Source organism: Excalfactoria chinensis, chromosome 5, assembly GCF_039878825.1.
Source record: "Excalfactoria chinensis isolate bCotChi1 chromosome 5, bCotChi1.hap2, whole genome shotgun sequence".
NCBI classification, from domain to species: Eukaryota; Metazoa; Chordata; class Aves; order Galliformes; family Phasianidae; genus Excalfactoria; species Excalfactoria chinensis.
Window position 1 is genome coordinate 43,061,633 of NC_092829.1, and position 24,846 is coordinate 43,086,478.

Sequence of the window (24,846 nt, forward strand, 5' to 3'; positions counted from 1 at the left end):
TGTACTAGTGATAATCAAACCAGTGTTTCTAGCTGTTATCTTCTCCTATTTTCTCACTAAATAATAGGTAAGGATTCAAAGAATTTTACCTACCATGATAAATAATATCTATGAGAACGACAGCAGCATTATACCCACAGTTGAAACAACTGGAGCATTCATCTGTATTACTGGGAGATCTTTGCACCCAGAAGAATTCCAGATAGCTGGAAGATCACCATGGTTCCTCCTTCCTCTACATTCAGCCCTTTTCTGGCCGTGAGCTGAGCCCCACAGTGACAGACTCCATTCTTCATTATACAATGAGCAGCCACAAAGCAGTTCAGATGTGGCTGGGATTTCTAAAGCTGGATTGGAAGCAGTTTGTAAAAAAAACAATGGAAATTCTATGACATTTGGTAGCCATTCCCTTAAATACAAGCTCATGCATTGTGCTGCAGAGAGGGAATGCTTCCTTTTTTTCTTTTTCTTTTTTTTCTTCAAGATATTTGATGGTCCTGATGGTGAAGAGAAAGGCTTCGAAGGCATCCTGCCCAATGGACGTACTACGCACTATTTTTAACAGCCTTTGTTACAAAGAGAGACTCCCAGGAGTAACATACCATGTATTGCAGTCAACTCTGATGGTTTCGCCAGGTTTATAAAAGTGCCCTCCGTGGACACATGGGCATTGGTCTTTGGGAATACAGCCCCCATTGCCATCCAACACCAGCCCATCGGGACACATGCAGCCAGAGACACATTCTGTGACATACTGCATATATACAAGACAATACATTAATGCAAAGAATATACAGGGAACCCACAGAAGTGTCAGTGCTGGACTCCAAACTTTTTAGATAGCCTTTCAAAATGCCATGCCAGTAAGTTAGTAACAATCAGGCTACAAGCCTCACATCTAGGTGGGTAGCTGAAGCTGCTGTATTATCAGTGGAGCAACTGGTCTTGTGAACAGTGTAATTTGTTACCGCCAGCGTTTGTTCAGGACAATCACACATGCACAATCATGTTGCCTCACACTTGTGGCAGGAGGTGAAGCCCTTACACAGTGCATGTCCTGCGTCTTACAGCTCTTCTGACACTCTGATCCAATGGCACCAGGACCCGCTGAGCTGCAGTTGAAGTAGTACATCGGAGCTGGGCAATCTATGGGGTGAAGAACATTGTAGGAAGGTCATTTGGTGGAAGTGATAAGGATGTCATCAGCCCCTCTGTGTGACTGAATAGACTAAGTAGAGGGCAGCATTTGTCTCTCATTTACAGTTTCCATTAGATTTCCATTCTGTCTACCAACAGGATGAAGAAGGAGGCAGACAGCCTCTGAGCTTTGGGAAATATCTTTTAAAGAATTCAGCAACTCTGGGGTCATTCTTGTAAAGAAAACTGTTACCAATAACTCACACAGAAAGTAAAAAATGTGCGGACTACTAAAATGCTACAGAAAGAAAGAGATGTAGAGAGAAACATGATAAACACTAGCTGACACCATCATGCTATTATTTAACAAAATCTCACCTTTTACCAGGACAGTTTCTCCAATGCAGTCTAATCGTCCTTGAATGCATTTGCTAAAGAGATTCCATAAAATGAAACACATCAGATCTTCACACTTGTCTGTCTCGCTAGAGAGAAAGCCTCTGCAAAGCTCTACTAGTAACACAAATAACAAATTCCCGTTAAAATTAATGTTTGGTACAGATGTGAATTGTCATCCCCTGAAGGAAGACAAGACCTAAAGATGAAATTATTTCATCTGCCACTTGTTTAGTGCATGCCTTCCCTAAATCAAGTATTTTTTCCTAAATTACCAAGCAAAATTGTATCTATAAGCAGTCTAAAAATTTCAGAGAAAAAAACTAAGAGTTGCAAGAGAGAGTGAAAAATCAGACATCTAAAGATAAAAATACATTGTTTCCATAATTCAGCCCTCTCCCTATATTTGTTTGCATTTATTTGCTACCCTGAGCTGGTTGAAAATGAGGAAAAGGCAGTTGTTTTGCACTGGAGATGCAAGAGAATTACCTTACCATTAGTATTCGCCCCCCTACTTTTCTCCTTATGTTTAAAAACGGATATTTTGCTTTTTTTCCCTTGGGCAATATATTTTTTTAACAGCCTGCAGGATGGTGCCTGCGGTAATGTTTTTGACTCCTTTTCATCATAGAGCCAGAAATTCCCCCCTCAAAGCCCATATCCTGCTCCCGCTGTAAGCAAATGTTTTTTTACACAACAGTGAACTTTGCATAGAGATAGGTCACAAACATTACATGTTTTAAGGTTCTTGTTTGCTAGCAGGGATAATGGATCTTAATCTTCACTGTGGCTGCCCTTCCTGCCAAGGGAACATTTACTTTGGTAAAATCAAGCAGAAATTAATCATGATTCCTTACAGTAAAATGAGTGCATTCAAGGATTAGAGCAAGTCCAAGTATTCAACCTTTGCATCATTAGTGCAGCTTACCACAACAGTTTGTCTTCTTGGAAAGAGTTGCCAGGCTGAACGATCTTGCCTTTGTAGTAGCAGGGACAGTCATCTGGAGTCACACATTCCTCCTCATCATTGAGGTAGGTCCCTTCAGGGCAACCACAGCCCTCCATAGGAGCAATCTGAACTTTACACAGTGGATCAGGTTCATCCAGCGAGCGGCAAGACTGGTTGCAGTACTTCACACTATAGTTATAAACCATAGTCTCAGGACACTCCTCTGAGGGATCTTTGCAAGAGAAATAAAATTGATGTGCAATCATCGTTGATGCTGTTAATGCAGCTTTCTGCAGGTTGAGATCCATAAATGTACATTTTCCTAACCAGAGCACCTTGTCTTTCAGTGGTCTGGGAGAAGCCTGCTCACATAAGCCTGCATAAAACTAGGTGAGACTGAATTCTGAAATACCCAACAGGGTGTATCTTGACTGAATAAGAGTCAGTGTCATTTTGTATTTGTAAAATCTACAATTCCACCTTATGTCACGAACTTTAGCCGATAAATTCTCACTTCTCTGTGTTGATAAAATTGAGTTTTCTCTCCCCAGCTAATGATTTATTTGGGTAGGAAAAAAAAAAAAAATTAAAAAAAATGAAGAAGATTTGAGCTATTTTATAGGGTCAATTTTGGGCATTAAATGGGCAGCAATAAGGAACTCTGATAATCATTTGATGTTACCTCTTCTTTTTATCCTTTAAAGAAATGAGGAACCAAATTTTTAAGCACCCTGTTGGGTGGATCAAAGAGTTAAATACTAAAAATCTATAGATCTCAACTAAACCTGCAAGACAGTGAAAAGCTGATTAATCTTTGTGTGCTAACAAGAAATATTACTTTCAAAACTCTGCCATAAAATCTGCAGTAGGGATCAAGTTGTGTAAGGAAACAGTAAGGAAATCAGTAGGATCAAGTTGTGTAAGGAGGTATCCAGAATGGGACTTTCAAGAAAGGCTGGCATCCAGATTCCTCTGAAATTCAGTGAGAACTGGGGACCTGGTCCTCTCGGACCTCTTTTTGACTCAAATCCCCAAAGACCCACTGCTTTGTTTTTCAGACATGCACAGAGGTACGAGAAGGCACAGGAGGGTTGCTTATGGGGAACTGCACTAATCTTTGCAGCAGTATTATCACCATATCAGCCATAGGCTCCATGCTTAAACAAAGCTCTGTATGGTTTTCCAGTCAATGACCGTTGTATGCTTTCTCAGATTAGTTTGTGTGCTAGGTGTGTGTACACATGGAAAACCACCTCCACCAACAAAAGCCAGTTGGTTTCCTGCACTCAGCTGGGGCAGGTGTGATATCTCATGTTTCAGTTAGGCAGGCCACATTTTCACACTTTATAGGAGTGCTATGAGGATGCAGCAGCTGGTATGTATAAATCACAATAGGTCAAGTAAGAAAGATATTAATAAAGTCCTTGAACTTGAGTTTATATCACAGTCCATCTGATATACCAAAAGATTTATCTGACTGTGTGTTTCAATTGTTAATTATTAATAATATCATTTCTAACAAATGTGTCTCCTTTCTCCCTTTAATTATTTGGTGGAAAAAGACCAATTTTGGTACAGCTAGGTCTGGTAAGAAGCTTATTTGGTTTCAGTACCCACAGTCACAGATTTGTAATCTTAGATGATTATGTGGGTTTCACAACTGGAGGCAGAGCACATGAGCATACCAAAGATAGTTTCAAGGCAGCTTGAACAAGGAGAACTAGAAGAACAGCACTGTGATTTAGATTACTAATCCCAGTAATGAGAAGCTCAGCTAATGGTTTGTGCTTCCACTAAGGACTGTCGTATATATGAACTGCCTTCCATTATCTAGTGGAGTTTTCTATTTCATATGCTCTACTGACTGCACTGTAGCCACCCTGTGCAATATAACCTGCCTCAGATGGTGCCTGCAGCACAGCACAGCTGGCCACAGCTGCAGGAGCTGAAAGAACCTTCCCGCCTGCCACCACCAGGGGGTAGCACTGAGAGTGACTGTTCTGGCCTATTTACTCCTTCACTCCTGAATAGCACAACCTTCAGAATTAACACAGGCATGTTCCCAAAAGATTATTTCTTCTTAAAAAAAGAAAAAACGAAAAAAAAAAAAAAAGGCTGAAATGATCATGATCATTAAGCCATTAGCACTTATTAGAGGTTACTGCACTGTTTGAGTTAATATTGCCTATTATGTCATAAGTCAGGTTGCAGACTCATGCTGCAGATTCATCTTGCTTTGGTGTGCAGTGTGTCAGTAATTCTATCTTGACAACAAATCTCTCGATAGGCAGGGACTGGCTAGTGTTTAAATCCGTATGACCCTAGGATAATATGCTGTAGACTGCACTGTGTTCCCTCAAAATTATTTCAGCACAGGCTTATTGAATTGTCCTTACTCCAATCTTCCATGCTTTCTACAAAGCACCAGCTGCATTGTCTCTATTAAACATTCCACCTGGCCTCTAACTCAGGTAATAACATATATCATAGTTGCATCTATATCATTCTTGTTATGTTTCTTATTCAGGTAAGTTATTGAGAAGCTCATACATTTATTTTCATGTTGAAGCAGGCAAATCTCATTTGAGCTGTCTGGTAATTAATAGAAAAATAGAAAATGTACTAATATTCAGAAACTACAACTGATGAGTTGTAAGAGCCTCTTCATGTAGTGATATTGGCAGGTTGATGTTTCTAAATAGCTTATATATGCTATTCTATTTTTCAAAGATCTGTGAGCTTGGCTGAACTCAGAAGCTACAGGCTGCCACAGACTGCAGTCTGAAGATGTTCCCCCACATCCCTACTCAAGACATTACAGGATGCATACCACAGATCCCCTGCCTCCAGCCCTTAAGAGTCACGCCTGCCGCAGCACAGTCTCTGGAGTAAGTAGAGAGCACACTACACAGTGCAACTTCACTCTTCTCAGCATTACAGGTGTCGTGCATACATCTCTAGGGGACAGAAAAGGACACAGGAATTATGTCTGGTTTACAGAAAGAGCAAGGAAATATTCAGCAATTTAATGGGGTAAAGGGTAAGCCATGGTTATCTGAGTTATAGTTATAAGTACCTGAAGAAACATTAAATGTTATGCAAAATTTCAGGTTCAGTATTTTCTCAGTAAGCTGTACCTCACAGAAACCCTACGTGAATTTTCTGCACTTTTTCCAGGAACTGCTTTACTATGCATATAAATGTGGTAACTTGCTAGCTTAGTAATGTTATACAGCTGAGTACCATGAGCTATGGGCAGCTTCCTGCATTTTCAATACAAATAGAGTTAACATCCTTTCCACGCTAATAAATGGAATACAAACACTGTAAAAGTAGTGTATATTTTCCCACAGGATGTGAATTTTAAGTGAAGTCATGAGATCAAAACCCCTTTGCTTGATTCCAAACAGAAACACTGATTTATCCTTCCAAAGGCTGAACAGTTTTCAAAACCAGCAAACCCCATTTTACCTACTTTTCTTCAGGATCATGCAACAGGACTGTCAGTGTTGGCAGCGCTGCTCATGGAAGACAGTCACTTAATCAGTATTTTCAGGACAGCAGGCAAAAAGACCCATTGTATCTTGCATAAACTCTCATTTTATTTTTCTCATCAGCATCAATGAACTTCAGAAACTCACATTACTATAACTCATTTAACTCCCAAAGACCAGACCATCTCCCTGACAGATCAGCTTCTAGATGAGAACAAACCACTGATTTAGGCTGCTGCCTTACCTTGATGTACACAGAAGGGTCTACAACAGCATGGCAGGCAGCAAATGCACTGCTTGTATTAGATAGAAGAGCACACCAGTGTTGGGCAAATTTTTCTGAATGGGAAAAAATATTGTCCACAGTCACTTAAACCAAATTACGACTTGAATTTGTTTTCTTACAATGTATCACACAGACCTAGAATGTCCTGAAGTGTTCCAGTGATGCTGGAAGGAAATAGTGGGCATAGACATACCAACATGTTAAGCATGGTTGGATGAGTGAACACTCATTTTCCTGAAAGAAAGGTTTCATCCTTCTGAATACCAACACTATTAACATGGCTGGACTTACAGAGCATCTGAAAAGAAACCTCCCCATGTTCATTGCTTTCCATTAAACTTGTCTATTTCTTCATGAAATGCAGTCAAGGAATTACACAAAGCATATCATAATAAATCATAATAAGTGAGCTTTTACTATATACAGTAATACCTAGGAGACTACACTGTAAATCCTGTATGTATTCAAATCTAGTCAAAATGAGAAGCTGGACAGGCACCTGGTACAGTACAGAGCCTGCTGAGGTCAGTAGTGATGATAACTTTTTAAGCTCAGCACAGCTGTAGCAACCTAGGTTAGCAGACTGGGCCCAAATACTGACAACCAATTATGCTCTGCCTTAAGCCTAAATTGCTCTCATTGATGATGTGTGTGCTTTTCAAGTCATCAGCAAAGAAGGCGCTGGCTCTTTTTCCAGCAAAGCTGTTACCTTAGAGGCACAGAGAAAGCAACATATCTCTCTAGAAATAGCCTCAAAGGCAGAGACACCTGATGTTTATTAGACTTCTAAAGCTTTTTCAGTTATTTATCACATGAAAATTATTTAGCACTGATAACTCAGGGATGAAAAGCCTGCTACCTTTATCCACGCTGTTTGAACAAGGATCTTCAAAGCTGTCCTCGACATCAAAACAGCTGGCTCTGGTTTTCCAAGAGTTACCAAAAGCAGCGGCTGAATCTTCCACAGCTCCAGTGGCTGTTCTGAAGTCGTCAGTCTGAATGTTATTGAAATTGCCGCAAAGACCTTGAGTTGGTGGCAGTAGGGATAAAGAAAGAGGAAGAAGAAGAGAAGAAGAAGAAATCATAATAACAAGTGGGAAAAGCAATGACTTCATGATAAATACCCTTATCTCTATAATGGTGCTTGCCTGTAAGCAGCTCATTTTCCTGATCTCATCACAAATCAGACAGAACCATGTCTTTAGTTTGTAATTGTTATTTCCTGTATTGCAGTAGCACTTAGTGAGGGCACGGAAATTGGAAGCTGCATAAATATGCTTCAGTAATCACTAACAGGCAGAGAAGTCCCTTCCCCAAAATTTACAGTCAAAGGAAATGGCAAAAGCAAACCAAAATGAGTTGGAGGGATCAGATGTTATCCAATCACACGGAATGGAAACAGAGACACAAAAAGCTTAAATGATGTTAACAAGAGATTGGTGGCAAAACTGAGAACTCTGCATCTCACAAGACTGTAATGGGAGCATGCTTTTACAGATAGTGCCCAAAAGCTGAGCACACGCTAAACATCACAGAGTTTATCTTCAGCAAATAGAAGCTTTTGGCCAATCTTTTGTTGCAGAAAAGTATCGATTGAATCACGGGTTCTAACATGAAAATGCCAATATAAAATCAGATATTTTATTCCCTTATTGATAAGCAGCTGTAATTTGTTAAAGAGTGAACAGTATCCTACCAGATGTGCGATTCTGGTAAGAATGATCAACTGTTATGGAGAGCTGCATTACAGGTTTCATTTGCACTCGAATCCGTACTCCAGTTGAGCTCAAGATTTTGATGAAAAATGTTGAGAGTCTGAAGATGGTGATGCCATCTAAAGAGGAAAAGAGTGAAATGGGAAAAAAAAAGAAAAAGAAAGTACTTCACCAATCTTTATGAGGCTGAGAAAACAGGAACTCCCTTTTGCCAGCACAGTGTAACACAGGAATCCTGCAGGGAGTCCCAGAGTGTATCTACCTAAATCAGTAACCTTATAATGGGCAGGATCCCTATAATCAGAGACAGGAACAGGAATCAAACTGTAAATTGATGTAGGCTATTCTGACAGAGTTGTGGAGAAAGATATTTACCTTTGCTTACTGGAAGCCTCACAATGAAATTGTTCATGTAGATATTTCCACAGGAGCAGATCTTTATTGTCTGTACAGAAAAAGGAAAAAGCCTGTGGTAATGAAAGCACATGAGACAGACAATAACAACCTGGCAAGCAAGCATTAAGAAGCAATGTCTTCAGAATGGAAGTTATGGAAAAGATGCAGAAAACTGATGAAGATAATTTTGGGCCATTCACTTCTGAAGAAAATGGAAAAGCCAGAATCCAATAAACTGGGAAGAAAATAACTCCTGTAGAACAAAACTAATAAACACATGCACTGCATCATCTGCTGCTATTAAGCTTGCAGTCCCAGGACTGCAACAGACCAAAAAGATTCCACAGTAAGAGAGAGAACATAAATGAACCCTGTGAACTTAAGTAAAAGTGACATTCTGTGTGCTTGCTAAAGCAAGTTACTTACTGTTCTTCCTAGTGTGACTAAGACATTCTTTAAGCAAGTCATTGTCTTTGATGTCCCACACTGGATGATCTCTCCAATCACCACAAATGTGTCATCGGTGTTCTGAACAGAGGTGAGAAATGGGATGTGCAGAAGTCATTAGCATGCTATTTTTAAAAAAAGGAAAAAAATATATATCTCTGAAAGGCTAAAATGTAAGAATGAAAGATCTAGGGCATTTGATTTCTGACTGCAAATTGCTGAATTTCACTTCCAAGCCCAATAATGTTCACTGCTTTTCCCTTTTACTGTTTCCATGCATCAACCTGAGTTGGCAGTGTTTGTACAGAGTCATAGAATAGCCAATTTTTTGTGAAGTAGTTAGCTCATCCACCTCATTTCTACTGTCACACATAAAGAAAGCTTCAGGAGAAATGCTTAAATCTACTTTAATATATCCAGTAAGAAAACACATTTGTCAAAAAATAAAAAAAATAAAAAAGGGGAGGGGGGGGAGAAAGAGGCCGTAAAACTGTGTTGAAAATGCAAAAGCTTGATGCTTTGCGTCACAGTTGAACTGTAAGTCCATTGCAAATAGAAAAATTTATGTGTTTTAATACTGAGTATGTATTGAAGTGCTTTGCTGGGTCAAGGCCATTTAATCAAATGAAGTCATACTGAGCTCCAGCACAGCTTAGTGCTTCATGTTACTCTAGAGATTCAGAAGTGAAATGGGAGATAGTTCATACCTTAGCTAATACATAATGGCAGTTACCATGAAAATTGAACCTCTTGTTATCAAAGGTTGTTATATGGAATCCGCCATCTATACTGCAGCTTCCAGAACAAGGCAGAGAGGTACAGCTCCAGTGGCCTCCTTTGCAAGTACTGTACAAAACACAAAAATGAGTAGTGAGTTAGAGAATAAATATAGCTGCAAAAGAGCAAAGGTTGAGATCTGATCAATTTCTCTTTTTTTGTCTCATCAGCTACTTGTTTTTCAGCTGCTTATTAAATCCATGAGGGAGAAAGATTTTATACTAAGGCTTTCCTTGTCTGTCAGTGGGAGATCACTGCACTGAACTTCATGCTATACCCTTCAGAGTCACTGAGTTGCTCAAAAAAGAAATATTTTCCAGGGCCTAAACTGATTACTTAACTTTTTAAAAGAAATAACCTCTTCAAACAGGATCTTGCATCACTTTATGTTATTGATGATTCAGCAAGTTTCTGTTGCAACTCTTCAGAGGCTGAGTTAATGTGCAGTTGTAAAAATTAGAGCTGTTAATGCAAGAGAACAGCCAGGCCATGTTAGTTCAGGTTTTGTGAAGACTAAGCCTGTGCCTATATGGAAACCACTCAGCCCTTCAAAGCTCAGGTTTTGGGGAGTATTTCCTGGCTTTGAGAATGAGTAGGAAATATTTAAACCAAAGGGATTCACAGAACATCTGCTCTATCCATCCATGCACCACAGAGTAATTTTTTGAGATCCAAGCTTTGGAACAGCCATTTAGATCTAGCAGTGGTTAGAAAATGACTCATTGTCACAGAGTTGCTACACTTCAGAGGCCAATGCTTCTAAACTAACCAGGCAAGAGTCTCGTTTTTCTGCAGTTCTGTATCCCAGGCTTAATACTTGCTGGCAATTCCAAGTGAGGGTAATAGCAGTGTGTGGTTGAGGGTTACCTCAGAGTTTTTCCAAATGCCTGTTGCTATTCAGACCCCAGTTTTTGCATTAGTGCCATGATTACTTAGGATGTTAGGAACAGCAAAAAGGGTAAAAGAACAGAATGCAGCTAATCAATGGTCTCCAATAACTGCCTCTATCTTGTCAGTGCAATTGAGTTCACAACAGTACCAGTTTTGGCAAGGAGTGGTGTAAGTCCCTCCAGATGAGTAGACTTTGCCTTGAAACATACAGGGACAGCTGTCTCTGGGAACACATTTTTTGCCACCGAGGTCATCAAGGATAGTTCCTGTTCAGACACATTGGCTGGTTAATATTTTTTAGTAATTCTGGGAAACACCATGAAGGAAGATCAAAACAAAGAAAAAAAACCTTGTGTCATTTCTACAAATGAATGAGTGGTTTTATCAAAAGCAACACACCAGGCCCTCTCAGGCATTAATTGATGTGAATGAATTCTCACTGGAGCTCAAATGAAAGCAACGTAAGATAAAATATCCCAAAGGGTATCTCTCTGTGTTACCGGAATTCTACACAATGAGCAGGATTACCAAGTGCCAGTCAGCCAGTTTCCATTTCCAACAGTGAAACTAACAGATCAGACTTCAACTTCTTCATGTGCAAGATTGCTCATGAATGAACCTGTCAATCTATTTATTTTACATATGACACAACCTACAACAAGCTTTATTCTCCACTAGGCTACACATACACCTAGACTTCTAACTGTGAGGCATTTCATCAGACATCCTCACCTACACCATTACTAACTAGAGAATCCCTCTCCTTTTTCCACATCTTTTGAAAAAATGTCCTTTCTGTCCCCTATCAAGATCCTGAATCTTTAAAGATTTGGTTCTTCCAAGACCCAGTTGAACAGTTTCCTGTGCCACCTACTGTAGGGAACTTGCTTTAGCAGGGGCTTGGACTCAGTGATTTTTAGAGGTCCCTTCCAACCCCTATGGTTCAGTGATTCTGCATTTCTGTGAAGGAATTTGTTAAATTAGACTAGAAGAAACAGCTTATGCACTGATTTTAGTGTAAAATCATAAAGGAAAAAAAAAAAAAAACACCCAACAACCCACTAACTGAAAGGAAATATTCTCCATCTTTGTCCCTTGTTGTATGACCTATTGGAAGAAGCAAACTGCCTTACCAGGAGGACAGAAGCAACCATCTGTACATGGGGCTTTGCATATCTTACTCCTTTCTGGGTCAGCGCACGTGTCAGCACAGGAGTTTCCACATTCCATGTACTCCATGTTGCTTGGGCATTCCTGATCTGCAAAACCAAAGAAAAATGTGTTATGTTAATGATGAATTTATTAATGCTTAAAAATCGTTGCATCACTACCCAACTCCTTCTTCCTCCCATCCCCCAAATCTTGGTTGCAAAACTTTCTATCCAGACGTGTCATGTCTTGTTACCCTCTAGAGGAATGTCTTACAATTTCTTTTACTTCATCTTTGGAGAAAATAATAATAATGCTGGGAAATATTAGTTACTTAACATTATTTTGCTAACTCAAGGTTGGCTGAAGTCATGATACCAGAAAAAGACACCAGGGAGCTGCAATAACTTGTTTTCGCCTCAAGCAACTCTCATTCTGGCATTAATCTTGCATCCTAGTCCACAACAGCTGTTTGGAAGAACTGCCTCTAGTCTTCACCCCAGATTGGCAGGGATTTCCTGCTCAGTAGATGCAACTACTGAGTGGTAAAGCAAAGGAGCAGCTAAGAACAGGTATGTTAGACTTCTGTGTTACTTCTTTAGGCTAGACATCAAAACTTCACACAAGGTTAGATACAAAATAAATGAGCATTGTAAAACTCAAAAAAGAACTGAAAAAAGGAGAAGAGAGAAGATATGCTAAGATACAGGGTCTAATTGGGGAGCAAAATCAAGTTGAACTCGTTGAGGCTTTTCCATTAACAACATTTCTGTCAAAGTACTTCTACAGATTGAGTCAATGTAGTTAAAGGAGCTCCTATCTTTGCTCTGTTGGGATTAGGGCTCATGCATAGATGCCCAACATCCTAAACTCCAGAGCAGTACTACTTACAGCAGAGCTCTTTGGTTCTCCATTCCCCAGGGTCTCCCTTGCTGAGGACACAATCTCGAGAGTATTGATTTAAAGTGCTGCATATGCAGCTGGAAACCAAATCAGAATGAGAAGAATTAACCACACAGTTGCACATATCTTCAGCACAGGTAGCTACATAATCATCAAAAGCAACCACTTTGGGGCAGTTTCCAAACCGGGACAGAAGTTTCTTGCACTTTTTTTTCTGAGGGGAAAAGAAAAGCAATAATTGACATTTTAGCAACTATCAGGCTGATGGATGTGGATCCTAACCTCTGATGACACAAGTCCATGATCACATGGGCCTCCAGAGGTCATCCAGTCTAACTTTCTGTTACGAGGTTCTTTTTCTTGGCCTGGATGTTGTCATAAAATTGCATATTTTCCCACTTATCTATTTCTTTATCACTATAGTAGGACAGTCCTTCAAGTATAAGATAACATTCTGTTCTCTAAATAGCCCTTGTTTCAACACAGTCACTTCAGGACTGTGATAGTTCAGGAAGGTTTATACTTCTTAACCACACATACTTACATATTTACTGCATCTATCATCATCCTCTGTAGGATGTCTTCCAGTGTGGTCATCTGGCCTCACATCAGGACACTTTTCTGATGGATCCTCAACTTTGTGAAAGTTCCCAAACTGCCTTGGGTGCATGTTATATCCTGCAAAACCCCCAGATTCATTTGAATCCTTTACAGTCCTTTAGATCAGTTATTTGGTTATAAATATGTATCTCACCCTTGCCAAATCTTTATCAAAATACCATAATACGGTATATAACTTCCTGGTGTAACTTTCATTTGGGTTATGATCAGGAATCTGGCGTATTTCGATCAAGGACTGCTGACAGTCTTGGCAACAATTATCACAAGACTCTTCACCTTCCTATTACATCTTATCACTTTCAAAGACTTCAGTTCTTTATAAGTACATACAATCTTACAGAATTTTGTATGTGTAATGGTCATACAGATCACTTTGCATTATACTATTGCAACCTAAAGTGCAGCTTTGTATGCGTGTGTATTCATCCAGTAATTTGCTGCTTTGTACAGGCTAAAGAAGCTGGGAAGACAGGCACACAATTTACGTATTACACTGAGTATAGGGACATATTTTCCCAAAGCACTACCAGACACTTGATCCTAGATCTGAGAAATCTTTCTGACAAAGTCTGAAATTTAATTATTCTTTCTGAATGGTAGGTGACAATATTATTATTTGTTGTGACTTAAAAAGCCCAGATATTACACAGAAGGATGGTGTTAAAAAGTTGGCTTCAGTCCTGCAGCAAATACAATAGGGTGCAAGCTTCTCGCCACTCATACTCTGCTGCAGGACTGCAGCTTCATTTGCTTGCTGTGCTGCCCTTCTTGCAGCTCAGAACTGCACCTGCAGGTGTCAGTGGATGGCACCGTGGTTTCTGCAAAGATGCTTAGTGAAATCTGCCTGAGTCACCCATGGCACTTTCTTTCCATTACATAGACAAAACTGATCACACCTGATAGCCAGCTGTAAAGTGATGAAAGCAGAAGAAGTGCAAACATGTCACATTTGAGACTGCAAATTCCTTAAGGTTTGGTACAATCAGTGGGAAACTTGGCAGTGCTGCTGCATGATGAGTGGGCAATTAAACTGGGTCAGCAGTGTTTGAGAGACACTTGCAAGCAGCAGAGAATCTCAGATCATCCCACGATTTTTTAAACTGCTCCATCTTTGGAAATGTTTGGGTTTTTCAAGATGTCTGTCCAGAAATCTGAAACCCCACGTAGAGGAAACAGACGCCAAGTTTCATGTGATGTATAACACACTCCTACATTCAGCATGCTGTGTTCACGGCCTACCGTCCATAATTAAATCATTCTTCTTATTGCCGTCATAGTTCCCACACAGACCACATATTTTCTCTTTATATGTTTCTTCCAGGTCTAGCTAAGAAAGAAAAGCAAAGAGGAAACTCAGGGTTTAAAGGTTTCTTCTCCCATCAGCAGCATACTATCACATGGCTCGCCACAGAAAAGCACCGTGGCAGAAATTCTCGTTACCTGTTTGTAGCAGTTACATTTTCCATTACAGTCCTGCCATAAAACCTACTGACAGACAAGCTGAATTTAAACAGGAAGATGATTTTTCAACAACTGGCAGTCCTACCTATCCAACAGCCAACTGAAGCATGCCAAATACTGGACTGATCCCTGGACCCGTGTCTCCCAGTACAGAATACTGGATAGATAAGTGTATCCTGATGCAGAAAGCTACAAAGAATCAGTTTCTGGTCAGCTTTTAGCAGTATGTAAGTTTTTTTTAGTTCATAGGCTAAATGGAAAACTTCATAGTCTGTCTGAGGAGGGATCTGCCCTGCATAACTTGTTCTGCTCATTCACAGAGGCAATAGAGACAGGATAACACAGTATGGCTTTTCTAGATAGAACTATTGCAACATATCCCTTTTATGTACTTGGAGGGTAATACAGGCATTGCCCTGGTCTAGTTATAAATGGCAGTGCTTTTCCTACAGGTGTGTCAGTCTAAAGCTGTATCTACTCCATGGGTGGTGCCTATGATATTCCAGGTATAAAATAGTACAAAGTGGGAGGGAAATGACAAATTCTTCATTAAACTAGATCCTGAAATTACTGCCTGATGGCTTCCTGATATATACTTTTTTTTTTTTTTCTTTTTTCTTTTTTCTTTTTTCTCCCACTCTGTTCACTTTCTACTTATTATTTTCTGTCTCTCTGGACTGCAGAACAACTTCTGCTTATTTAATCTCACTTCTGACTGAGGAGGATAAATGCTCACACTCAGAAGTGTAAATACACCTCCACTGCAGAGGGTGTTTTGGAGTGAAAGTATATAGAGGAATTGCCCTATATAGAATGCCTTGGAATGAGAGATGCCAAGGTCTTCTCAAATGACCACATGGATTAGTTTCCCACAAAAGTTGTGCACAGGGTAAGAGCTGGGGTCACCAACTGTACCCTATGTAGGAAGCAGGTAACTATAGAGATACTGTCTGCAGCGTTGACAGTGGCATCTTTTGTAGTGTAAAATTGCTTAGGGAGGCCTGGGCATTGCAACCCCACTCCTTTGTCTTCTGAAACCATTACTTATGGTGGTGGGCCCTGTCAACATGTGGATACCGTGATACTTCCCAACCACCACTGCCCCTCTGTTTCTTATATTAACATGGTATCTGCATCCCGCTCTGCTTTTCATCATTTATGAGGTTCACTAAGAGAAAAACAACTAACTGGCTGTTCATACTAGGAGAGTGTCAGCCCAGTTCCACTTGAGCGTCAGACCCAGCTTGGAGGTGACTTGGAAGTAAGCACAGGTGTCCTCAATCAGGATGCTTTTCAAGCTGAAGGGCAGAGGGATCCTGGAAATTGGAGGGGACAAAACAGGTTACACTGGGGAAAAAGAACAAAATAATCGTTAAAAAAAAATAAAAATAAAAATCAAATCTTCCCAGAGATCCGGGAAAAAAGAACAAGAGTCAAAAGAAGGCATTTAAGCCATGGAAGTCAGCCTGCATCCATTCTAATGCATTAAGTTTTAGTATTATCACCTTGTCTACTGTGACATTCTAATGACCCACAACACAATTTTGGTCATGAGCATGTCATTATTACATTAGCCATGTAATACCTATCATTATCAAAGTAGCTTCTCTGCTTTTTATGAACTGCTTTATATGAACTGAGGATCTGACTCAGTGTTACAGGGAGCAAGATCCAATAGTGGGATATTGCTCTCTGTGTAAGGATACCACAGGTTCTCACAATCTCTCCAGGCTTTTGCCTTGTCTCTTGGAAGTGACAGTGATATTTTTGCCTGTTTTGCTACCAACGCATTGATGTGACTCAGACCTGTGTCACTTTTTGATCTTACCAAACCAATTACTTCTCACTTTCCTGAAGCCTGAAAAATAGATCAGAAAATGGCAAGAACATGTGAGATTTTTGCCCCTTCGATTTAGGAGATACATCTAAGTGTTGTTTCTGGATGGATATTAACAGAAGATGGTACATAATGCTTCTGATTTTCTCTCCAACAAGACTGAGAGGGTTATTCCCAGAGCCAATATCTGCCTCAGCCCATCACACCCAAATGCTGGGAACAGGACACAGTAATACAGAGTATTTTTAAACTATATTTTATCTTATTTATTTTCTGATCACTTTCTGGTTTGTTTCAGATTGATATTAAAGATGTGAATTTTGATTTCTGGAAATTCTGCCCTTTGTGTAGAAGACCCCATGGCAATCTGTGATCCGCAATGGAGGGCCATTTCTGCACAGTCTGGAAATGGTACACTTTTTCTAAAAGGATGATCTGTTCCTGAATAGCAACAAACGATGCTAAGGTTAGTATCACAGAAATAATGTTTTGGAAAAAAATATCAGATTTTCTACAAAATCAATTTTATAATTCAAGTGTTGATTTTATCCTTTCCCTCTCCTATCCTTGAATAAAGCAATATCAAGGAAATCTACACCTTATGCTCTGTTGCATACACATTGCCTTTTCTAAACATGCTGTTGTTGACTTCTGGAAGCTGTCCTTTACTTTCTTGCCATCTCCACCACAATGGGCTGGACTCTTCACAGTACACTGTTCAGTGTGCTACTAACACACACAGCTCTTTGCTCTCTGCATGGTGGGATACCTTTTCAGATATATAACCCCTTACTAATACACAGCAATAAAACCACAGTGCTAGAAAGCAGTAGCTAGTAGCTAGTAGCATCTTTACTTACTGGTTCCCATTCACTGTGATGCCTGTCTCTTTCACCTCCAAGATCACTCCATCAGTAGTGACAGTGAAGTAGATCAGGTGACTGTTTTTGTCACTGCGTCTGATTTTGATGTTGAAGTCCTGGTAGCTGTCATTGCAGTGAGAAGCAAAGACGTATGTGCAGGTTCCAGGAAAAGTGAACTTAACGTGGTCAAATGTATGAAAGTGGAAATTGCCCCAGGTGGTACACTCGCTCCTACCAACTGTGGAGACCTGGACTAAAGAAATATTCAGAGCATTGAGGTTAATGATTCACCTTCCATGAGCTGATATGTTTGTTTGTTTGTTTGTTTCTGTTGCTGCTGTTTAAAATTGTAAAGGGAAAGATTCCTCAGTTCAAAAAATGTAAAGTCCTGGAAGATGTCAGGATGCACTACAGGTCACCCAAGTTGGTAGCAAAATGGCAGCCTTCAGTCTAAGCAGCTGAGGTTGCCACCAGCTTCAAAAATCAGCTCACGGCTGCTTATTTTTCATCTAAGAGAAACTTGTTTCTTGGAGATGAGCTGTTGCTCTGCCAATAGTGTTGATAGGAAGGCTGCTCTGAAAGTAATGCCTCCTATTTTATTATGTTGCCCACGATGTCAGGAGCAGATATTGGTGGTATAGTAGTAGAGGCTGAACATTTCCACCAATATCCTCATGTTACATTTTACTGCTATGTGACAGATGGCAGCAGACAGGCAGTCTGACAAGATGGCGTCTGACATGGAAGTGCATATGAAGCAAAGAAGCAAAGATGTGTCACTGAATCCTTCTCTGTGGAAAAAAATAGGAAGCATTGCTTTTGAGTATCCTGGATACTTGAAATACATGTAAGACATCACTTAAGAAAGTAATTTCTATAGCACTGATTCATAAAGCAAATAGGAATCAAAGAAAGCTACACATAGAATTAAATAAGATAGTCTTGCTACATCTCTTTTTGGCCTCTCTAGCTAGCAATTAAAATGAGCAAATTTCTTTGCATCGCTGACAGACCACATTTAGGAATGTCAACACAGCGTTGTCCTTCAAGACCAAATCAGCCACTGGTACATTTAGAGAACTCCAAAGTGTTCTGAGATGCTCAAATCTGAGAAGCGGCATCTTAAAGTCAGAACCATGCAACAAAAACTCAAGTGCCAAAAGGCTCTTACAGGAACAGCCTGTTGAAGAGACTGTAATTTGCTATAGGTGTTCACAGCAATGAAGTGGGATAGTGTAGTTTAGCACTTTTTTACACAATAATGAAGGGAAATGGGAAATTTTCACTCCTTCTTGGAAGTGTAATTGCTAGAATTACTAACACAGCAGTAGCTGTCACATCAATTGTTGTGTATCAAGTGATTAGGAAAAGTATAAGACATTCAAAGCCAAACCAGGAGGTAACAGTACAAGAGAGCACAACAATGTGGTTACTCCCAATGGAGTAATTCACACTGGCCAACCAAGCCTAGCAGGCATTATATAAAAAACATATGCAAAACATGTTTAAAAGAACGTCATTTGTTTGTGATGCAAATTACATGCAGAGAGTCTGCTTTTTTAAGATCAGTCACTTCAGACATAAAGCAATTGATATACCACACACAGTGTTGGAGAAGAAAAATAATGAAATAACAACAAATGATTTCAGTGACTTAAATTAAAGATGAGAAGGAAAAATGCATAACAATATCTGGCATGCCTACGGCTCTTAAAGGAATATGTTACATCTTTTCATTTAACTCCAATTGTCACCTATGGAGATCAATATGTGAAGAAAGAATCTTAGATTGTTTTCTTACCTATCTGAACTGGTTCTTTCCCCTTGCAAAAAGTCCAAATGAGGCAGAAGATCCAAAACGACCTCCCCTTTTTTATTTCCATCTTGCCATGGAGTGGTAACTTGAAAATCCTTCCAGGGAAGTGTTTTTTTCTTGGCTTAAAGGCAGATTTTTATAGTCCAGGAATTTGGCATGAGAACAAAACATTGATGGCAGAGTAGCTGAAAGGTGGAGCTTCATTCATTTTTCTTTCAGTTGTCAATGTTTAGCACCCAACAACTTTCTGTCTTTTGGAAGAGACAAGTACCTATTTCTCTTTATGGGGATGGAGAGTTGTCCCTTTCTCATCTCATTTCTTTAAAGTGCTTGTTTTCACTTTCATTACAGTGTTGCTTTTTCTTTGACTAATAGCTTTCTTTTTCTTTTTTTTTTTCTTCTTTTTTTTTTCTTTTTTTCTTCTTTTTTCCATAGCACTGGGTTAGCAAGTAAAAAGCGAGCATTGCCATTTTTTACAGTGTTTCTCTGGTTTGCACATCAGCACATTCCTCCAGCTCAAGGAAATGTTTGTCGCTTCTGCTGTCTTGATGGCTATATTTCTAAAGGTTACAACTAAAGATATTGTAAGGTCAGGCATTATGTACAGTCATAAAGAGTCATAACCATAAAACATCCAGAAGGTTCAGTCATGATATCTAAGTCAAAATCTTTCCTCTTTTAGTTTGAAACTATTTCCCCTTGTCCTTTTTCAAACTAGAAGATTTAGCTTGGATATAAGGAAGAAGTTTTCTATAATAAGGTTAGTGAGGCACGGGCACAGGTTGCCCAGGGAGTTGGTGGATGCCCCATCCCTGGAGACACTCAAGGTCAGGCGGGATGGGGCTCTAAGGACCTGATCTAGTATAGGTATCCCTGCTTATTGTAGGGGAGTTGGATCAGATGTCCTTTAAGGATCCCTTTCAGTGCAAACAATTCTATGATTCTATGATCTGATCTATGTTCTCTGAAGGGCAGTTCTTAAATATCCTGTCAATGATGCCAGGAACTTTAGTGACTCCAGTGGGCATTTAATTGCTGTGTTGGCACAAGCTGACCTTCATGCTACTCATGCTGTGGGGTGATCCACCCCTGAGGGATAGGAAGCCTCTCACCCAGCTGAAAAAAATCCAGCAAACAAGCAAAAAAGATATTCCCAAATGTTCAACTGTTTCATGCTTCTTTGGGAAAACAATAATGCCAAAATGACGCCCAGCAGTAAGTGAGCAGGAATGTGGCTTGAAGTGGACTTAGGTTTCATCCTTTTTGCAAATCTTCAGACCAGAGCAGCCCATGGACTTTTATCTTGTTGGCAGGCAGTGAGCCAGCCTTCAGGACTGTGCCTATCTCGCTGCTTGACCAAGCTTTCTGGTGTGAACAAAGTTAAATGTTCTAAAACTGCCCCCCAGTTCTTGCAGTTGTTCCCCTCACACGTTTCTCAGCCACTTACTCAGGTGCAAACGTCTGCCAGACAAAGATTTGCGGCTGCTGCTGCTCTTAAGAAAGTCCCGCAGTAGCAGGTGAGAGCATTGTGCAGTGCATGAAACATGAGTTCACGTTACCCCTTTCCCACTGTCTGTGCCTCATTAATTCCATTGTCAGTCACACTCAAGGCAGGGCACAACTGGAAGGTAAAGTCTGTTCTTGAAGCCATGCCATTTTGGCTGCTGTACAAACTGACAGACTTCACAGCACCACAGATGGAAGTAATAGATTTCTACTTTTTTTCCTTTTAATCCTAACAATTATGATGTAGAACTGCAGGATACCTAGAAAATAACACAAATCATGAGAATATGACGTAGTTATGAGGATGATCTGAAATCCCACACAGTGCAACAATAACACCCAAAATCAGCAGACTCTTACTGTAACTTTCAGATTGAGTTTTGATTGATGGAGCCTCCTTCTTGATTTTCCCACATCAAGGCTAGATTCAAAATCTGAATGTAGAACTCTGTTAAGATATAGCTCTTTTTCTTTTCTTTTTCTTTTCTTTTCTTTTCTTTTTTTTTTCTTTTTTCTTTCTTTCTTTTCTTTTTTCTTTTTTTTTTCTTTTTTTTCCAGTTCCCACACAGGCAATCAATACATCGATTTCATTCACTTTGAAATGACAGAAGAAAAAGACAAGAACCCAGAGATCTGATTCCTGACTTCAGAACAAAATGCCATTATCCCTGATGGGCAGCACAAAAGTAGCAGGAGCCACATATGAAACGATTGACAAAGATACCCTTCAGATTACAGTGGCCCTTACATGACAAAGACATGGTGAGACTGACCACCACAACTCCCAGCCCTTTGTCTCTTACATGTGGTTCGGGGCATGACAGAGTGGGCAGGAAGGATGAGCTAAAGCATGACTTTCCCCTGCAAGACCCAGTTAGCACATACGGACCTGGGAGGAACATTAGCAGCACATGCTAAAATGGTGACCAAGGGACAGACAGAATAAAACAAACAATTAATAGAACTGCCATCCACTTCTGCTCCATTCAGGAGAGAAAGGAGCATCAGACAGCTGGCTGATCTCTCCTGTGAGATCCAGGATACCCAATCCTTTTGCCATGTGTCAATTCTTACCTCCGTCTGCTCTGTCAAATTTGCCATTCCTCTGCCATTTCTTGGCAAGCACAGATTCTGCCTGTGACTAACCAGGGCTCCTGCTGCCAGGTTCTCTGCAGAGAACATGGGCTACACTCCTTGGAAATCATGGGATGCTCCAGTCCACTGTAATCATTTTGGAGCTACTGATAGGAAGAGGATATATGCATTTTTCAAATGAAGTTTTTGTAGGCAAACATGGCAACACTTAGGGTTCCAGAAGGAATTTATGGTAGCTTTTTGGAAGGAAATTCAGACCAACAGGAAATCTGTGAATATGTCAGCCTGTTACCATGGAATTTTTGCTATGGCAAGTATGCAAGTTATAACTAATCCCCCTGTAGTGAAATACTAGGAAAATATCTCTTTTCCTTATTGGGCCCTCCAGCTCACCAAGCCTTCACTCAGCTGCAGCTGTACTATCAAAAAGAACAATTCCTTTTGGCCCCTTTACAGCACATTTCATGGATCATTTGCCACTAAGGGGTATGTGATTTTAGTAAATGCAATTGGCAAACATTAACTCAGCTTCTTTATCGCCACTGACTCACTGGAGATAAACCGTCATGAAGGTAACGTAATACATCAGTGACTCACATCCCATACGAGCTTGGTAAAGGGACAATCAAGCTGGAGGCATCTTAGGGGTCAACACTGCTCATGCCCAGCAACTACACTGAAGTTTGGCAGTTGCATTTGAATGGCAGGGTGATCCCATATGTACTGTAACTGTCAAAGCTACCAAGATGTCTGTAATTCTCTGTCCTGGGTGAACACAAGTGCTGGAGGGTTTAGCTTGGAAATCCTCTAGTATTCCAAGCCTTTCCAGGCAAAACTGACAGTACTATTTCTTACAGTGTATATCCAGTGTAAAATCGTGTTTTACCAGCATGGTCTAAATGATAACTAGAGAAGTGCTATTTACTTCATTAAAAAGGTAGATTTAGCTAGGAAAACAACTAATCATGATTTAGTATCAAGCCCTGTTGTGCTGACATGATAACATCTGAAACGAATTTGGCAAACTATTTTGCATAAGCAATAATTACAACACTGTACTGCACCCTCCTAGCTTCCAGAATGAGTCAACATGGATTATGTTCTTATCCTTGGTATAATCCCTTAAAATTTAGGGAATTTACTTCAAAGATTTATTGGGTTCATTAAGTTTGTATCCACCACACAGTTTGAACTGGCTGGAGGTATAGGGTGAACTCTAATAGGCAAAGTTAGTTGTCTATCAAAACATATGAAGAATGCCTTTGGTATCTCAATTTTGGTAGGAGATGGGTGGGTGTTTTCTTGCATTTTTGCCTTAAAACAAATAAAAAAACTCCTTAACCTTTCATCTCATCATAGGGGTTCCTTGACCTTTCCAGAACTAATCAAGGACATCATTTACTCCCATTTGCAAGGAATCATTCAGTTGCTCCTTTTCTGTTTTTTCAAGGTGTAGATCTTTCAAAATCCATATCCACGGATTGCAACGACATGGCCGATTGGTGCTTGTGCACACAGGTCTCATTGACCTATTGGCACTTCCTCACTTAAGAAGGACTCCCTGCACAGAAAGCCATCTAATCAGGAGACCATGGGCTTGTTCTACCGAAAAGATTTTTCTTTAATTTACCTCCCTAGTGAAAAATGTGGAGTAGCAGAATAAAGGAAACCCTGACCCCATCTGGGGGAGGATATGAAAATTCTTCCTTAAGAATTACAGATTCATGGGTTTCAGGCAAGAGCAGATACTACCCTCTCCCTTTTGTAAAAACATTTCTTCCTTCATGGATGCCAAGACAGTGCAGAAAAGGCCACTGCATACTTAATACTTAATAATAAGTCAGTATAACTGTCAAATTACGTGAAACTACACATGCAGTTGCCACTGCCCCCACACTGAAAGTTACTAGAAGCCCAAAGAAACACAGCATTTGACTTACTAAATTCCCATTCAAGGCCCTCAGGCTGTCTGCCTTATTAAGAGGGAGCAGGAGTGTACAGCTTCCACAGATACTGCAAACAAAGAGCAAAGAGTCCTCAGCTACACTAGTCCAAAGGGACAGGCTATTGAAATGTCATTGCTGTGCCAGGTCACAGGCACTGTGCAAAGCTGTGTTCCTCAATCAGAGTTCCTGTTGCTTTTGTTACTGCTTAAAAGAGAGCTGTGTGAAGCAACATCAACTAAAGCTCTACTTGATTTCTGACAAGTAGGCTAGTTAGATATATATTGCTTCACTTATGTAAGAATGAAGAGCTTTCTTCTCCACCTCTCTCCCCACATGCTTGCAGTTCTTGCCAGAATGTGAAAATCTGTGGTGCTTCTCTTGTCATTGAGTCAGACTGAGATTAGCTGCCTGGAGATGGTCTGTTTTTTTGCTGCTTCTACATGTAAAAACCAGCATCTGTGTGGCTGACTCATGACTAGTCCTTCCCTTTAGCCTGTAAAGCAAATGAGAATACATCAAATGAGAATATACCAAATATACCACATAGTTCAAGAAACGTATAAATGCGGTACTTAGGAACATGGTTTAGTGGGCAATATTAGTAGCAGGTGGACAGTTGGACTAGATGATCTCAGAGGTCTTTTCCAACCTTAATGATTCTATGATGATTCTACAGCATGTCCAGGAATAAATTTCCAGGATGATTCTTAGAATGTACTCTTTGTCTACTACATAAAAAAACCAGAATCTTCCAAGAAATCATTTGTGTTGAAGTGGAATTTCTTCTCACTGGAAGGTCTGTGATCTCATGGAACTAAGGAAGATTGGCAGCAGTTGGGAGAACGTATTTCTTTAGCAAATGTGGAAAGGGGGGCTAGTCAGAAGCATAGCAAAATGTGACATACAATGCTTTCTGTCTTTATATCGACCTGCAACAGAAACATGTTTCAATAAGGAAGTTGTTGCACTGGGGGAATATAAAAAATACATTGAGTTCTACTATTTCTTGAGCTTTCTCAAAGTTTAAGTCTTGGAATAAGAAAAAAAAAACAAAAACAAAAAACAAAAAACAAGTGTTTTGGTTTTTTTTTACTGTTTTAGAGACAAGTTTGTGAAAGGAATGCAGCTATTTTTACATATGAATGCTGAAAAACTGGAATG

At 39.9% G+C, this 24,846-nt stretch overlaps 1 protein-coding gene across 1 annotated transcript in view; it reads right to left on the bottom strand.

Moving 5' to 3' along the window:
* Window positions 1–19,205, bottom strand: part of LOC140253283 (mucin-5B) — a 40,011-nt gene extending 20,806 nt beyond the window's left edge. Inside the window, exons 1-19 of the mRNA XM_072338796.1 lie at window positions 19,124–19,205; window positions 17,320–17,575; window positions 15,824–15,938; window positions 14,401–14,488; window positions 13,085–13,218; window positions 12,529–12,754; window positions 11,622–11,747; window positions 10,637–10,754; window positions 9,528–9,666; window positions 8,800–8,901; window positions 8,353–8,422; window positions 7,959–8,096; window positions 7,122–7,286; window positions 6,221–6,315; window positions 5,313–5,439; window positions 2,462–2,714; window positions 1,516–1,568; window positions 1,046–1,146; window positions 603–754 (exon numbers count right to left, since the gene is read on the bottom strand). Of these exons, the coding sequence (XP_072194897.1) occupies window positions 603–754; window positions 1,046–1,146; window positions 1,516–1,568; window positions 2,462–2,714; window positions 5,313–5,439; window positions 6,221–6,315; window positions 7,122–7,286; window positions 7,959–8,096; window positions 8,353–8,422; window positions 8,800–8,901; window positions 9,528–9,666; window positions 10,637–10,754; window positions 11,622–11,747; window positions 12,529–12,754; window positions 13,085–13,218; window positions 14,401–14,488; window positions 15,824–15,938; window positions 17,320–17,575; window positions 19,124–19,205 (2,540 nt within the window). The remainder of the gene's footprint in view (window positions 1–602; window positions 755–1,045; window positions 1,147–1,515; window positions 1,569–2,461; window positions 2,715–5,312; window positions 5,440–6,220; window positions 6,316–7,121; window positions 7,287–7,958; window positions 8,097–8,352; window positions 8,423–8,799; window positions 8,902–9,527; window positions 9,667–10,636; window positions 10,755–11,621; window positions 11,748–12,528; window positions 12,755–13,084; window positions 13,219–14,400; window positions 14,489–15,823; window positions 15,939–17,319; window positions 17,576–19,123) is intronic.
* Window positions 19,206–24,846: the final 5,641 nt, after the last annotated feature.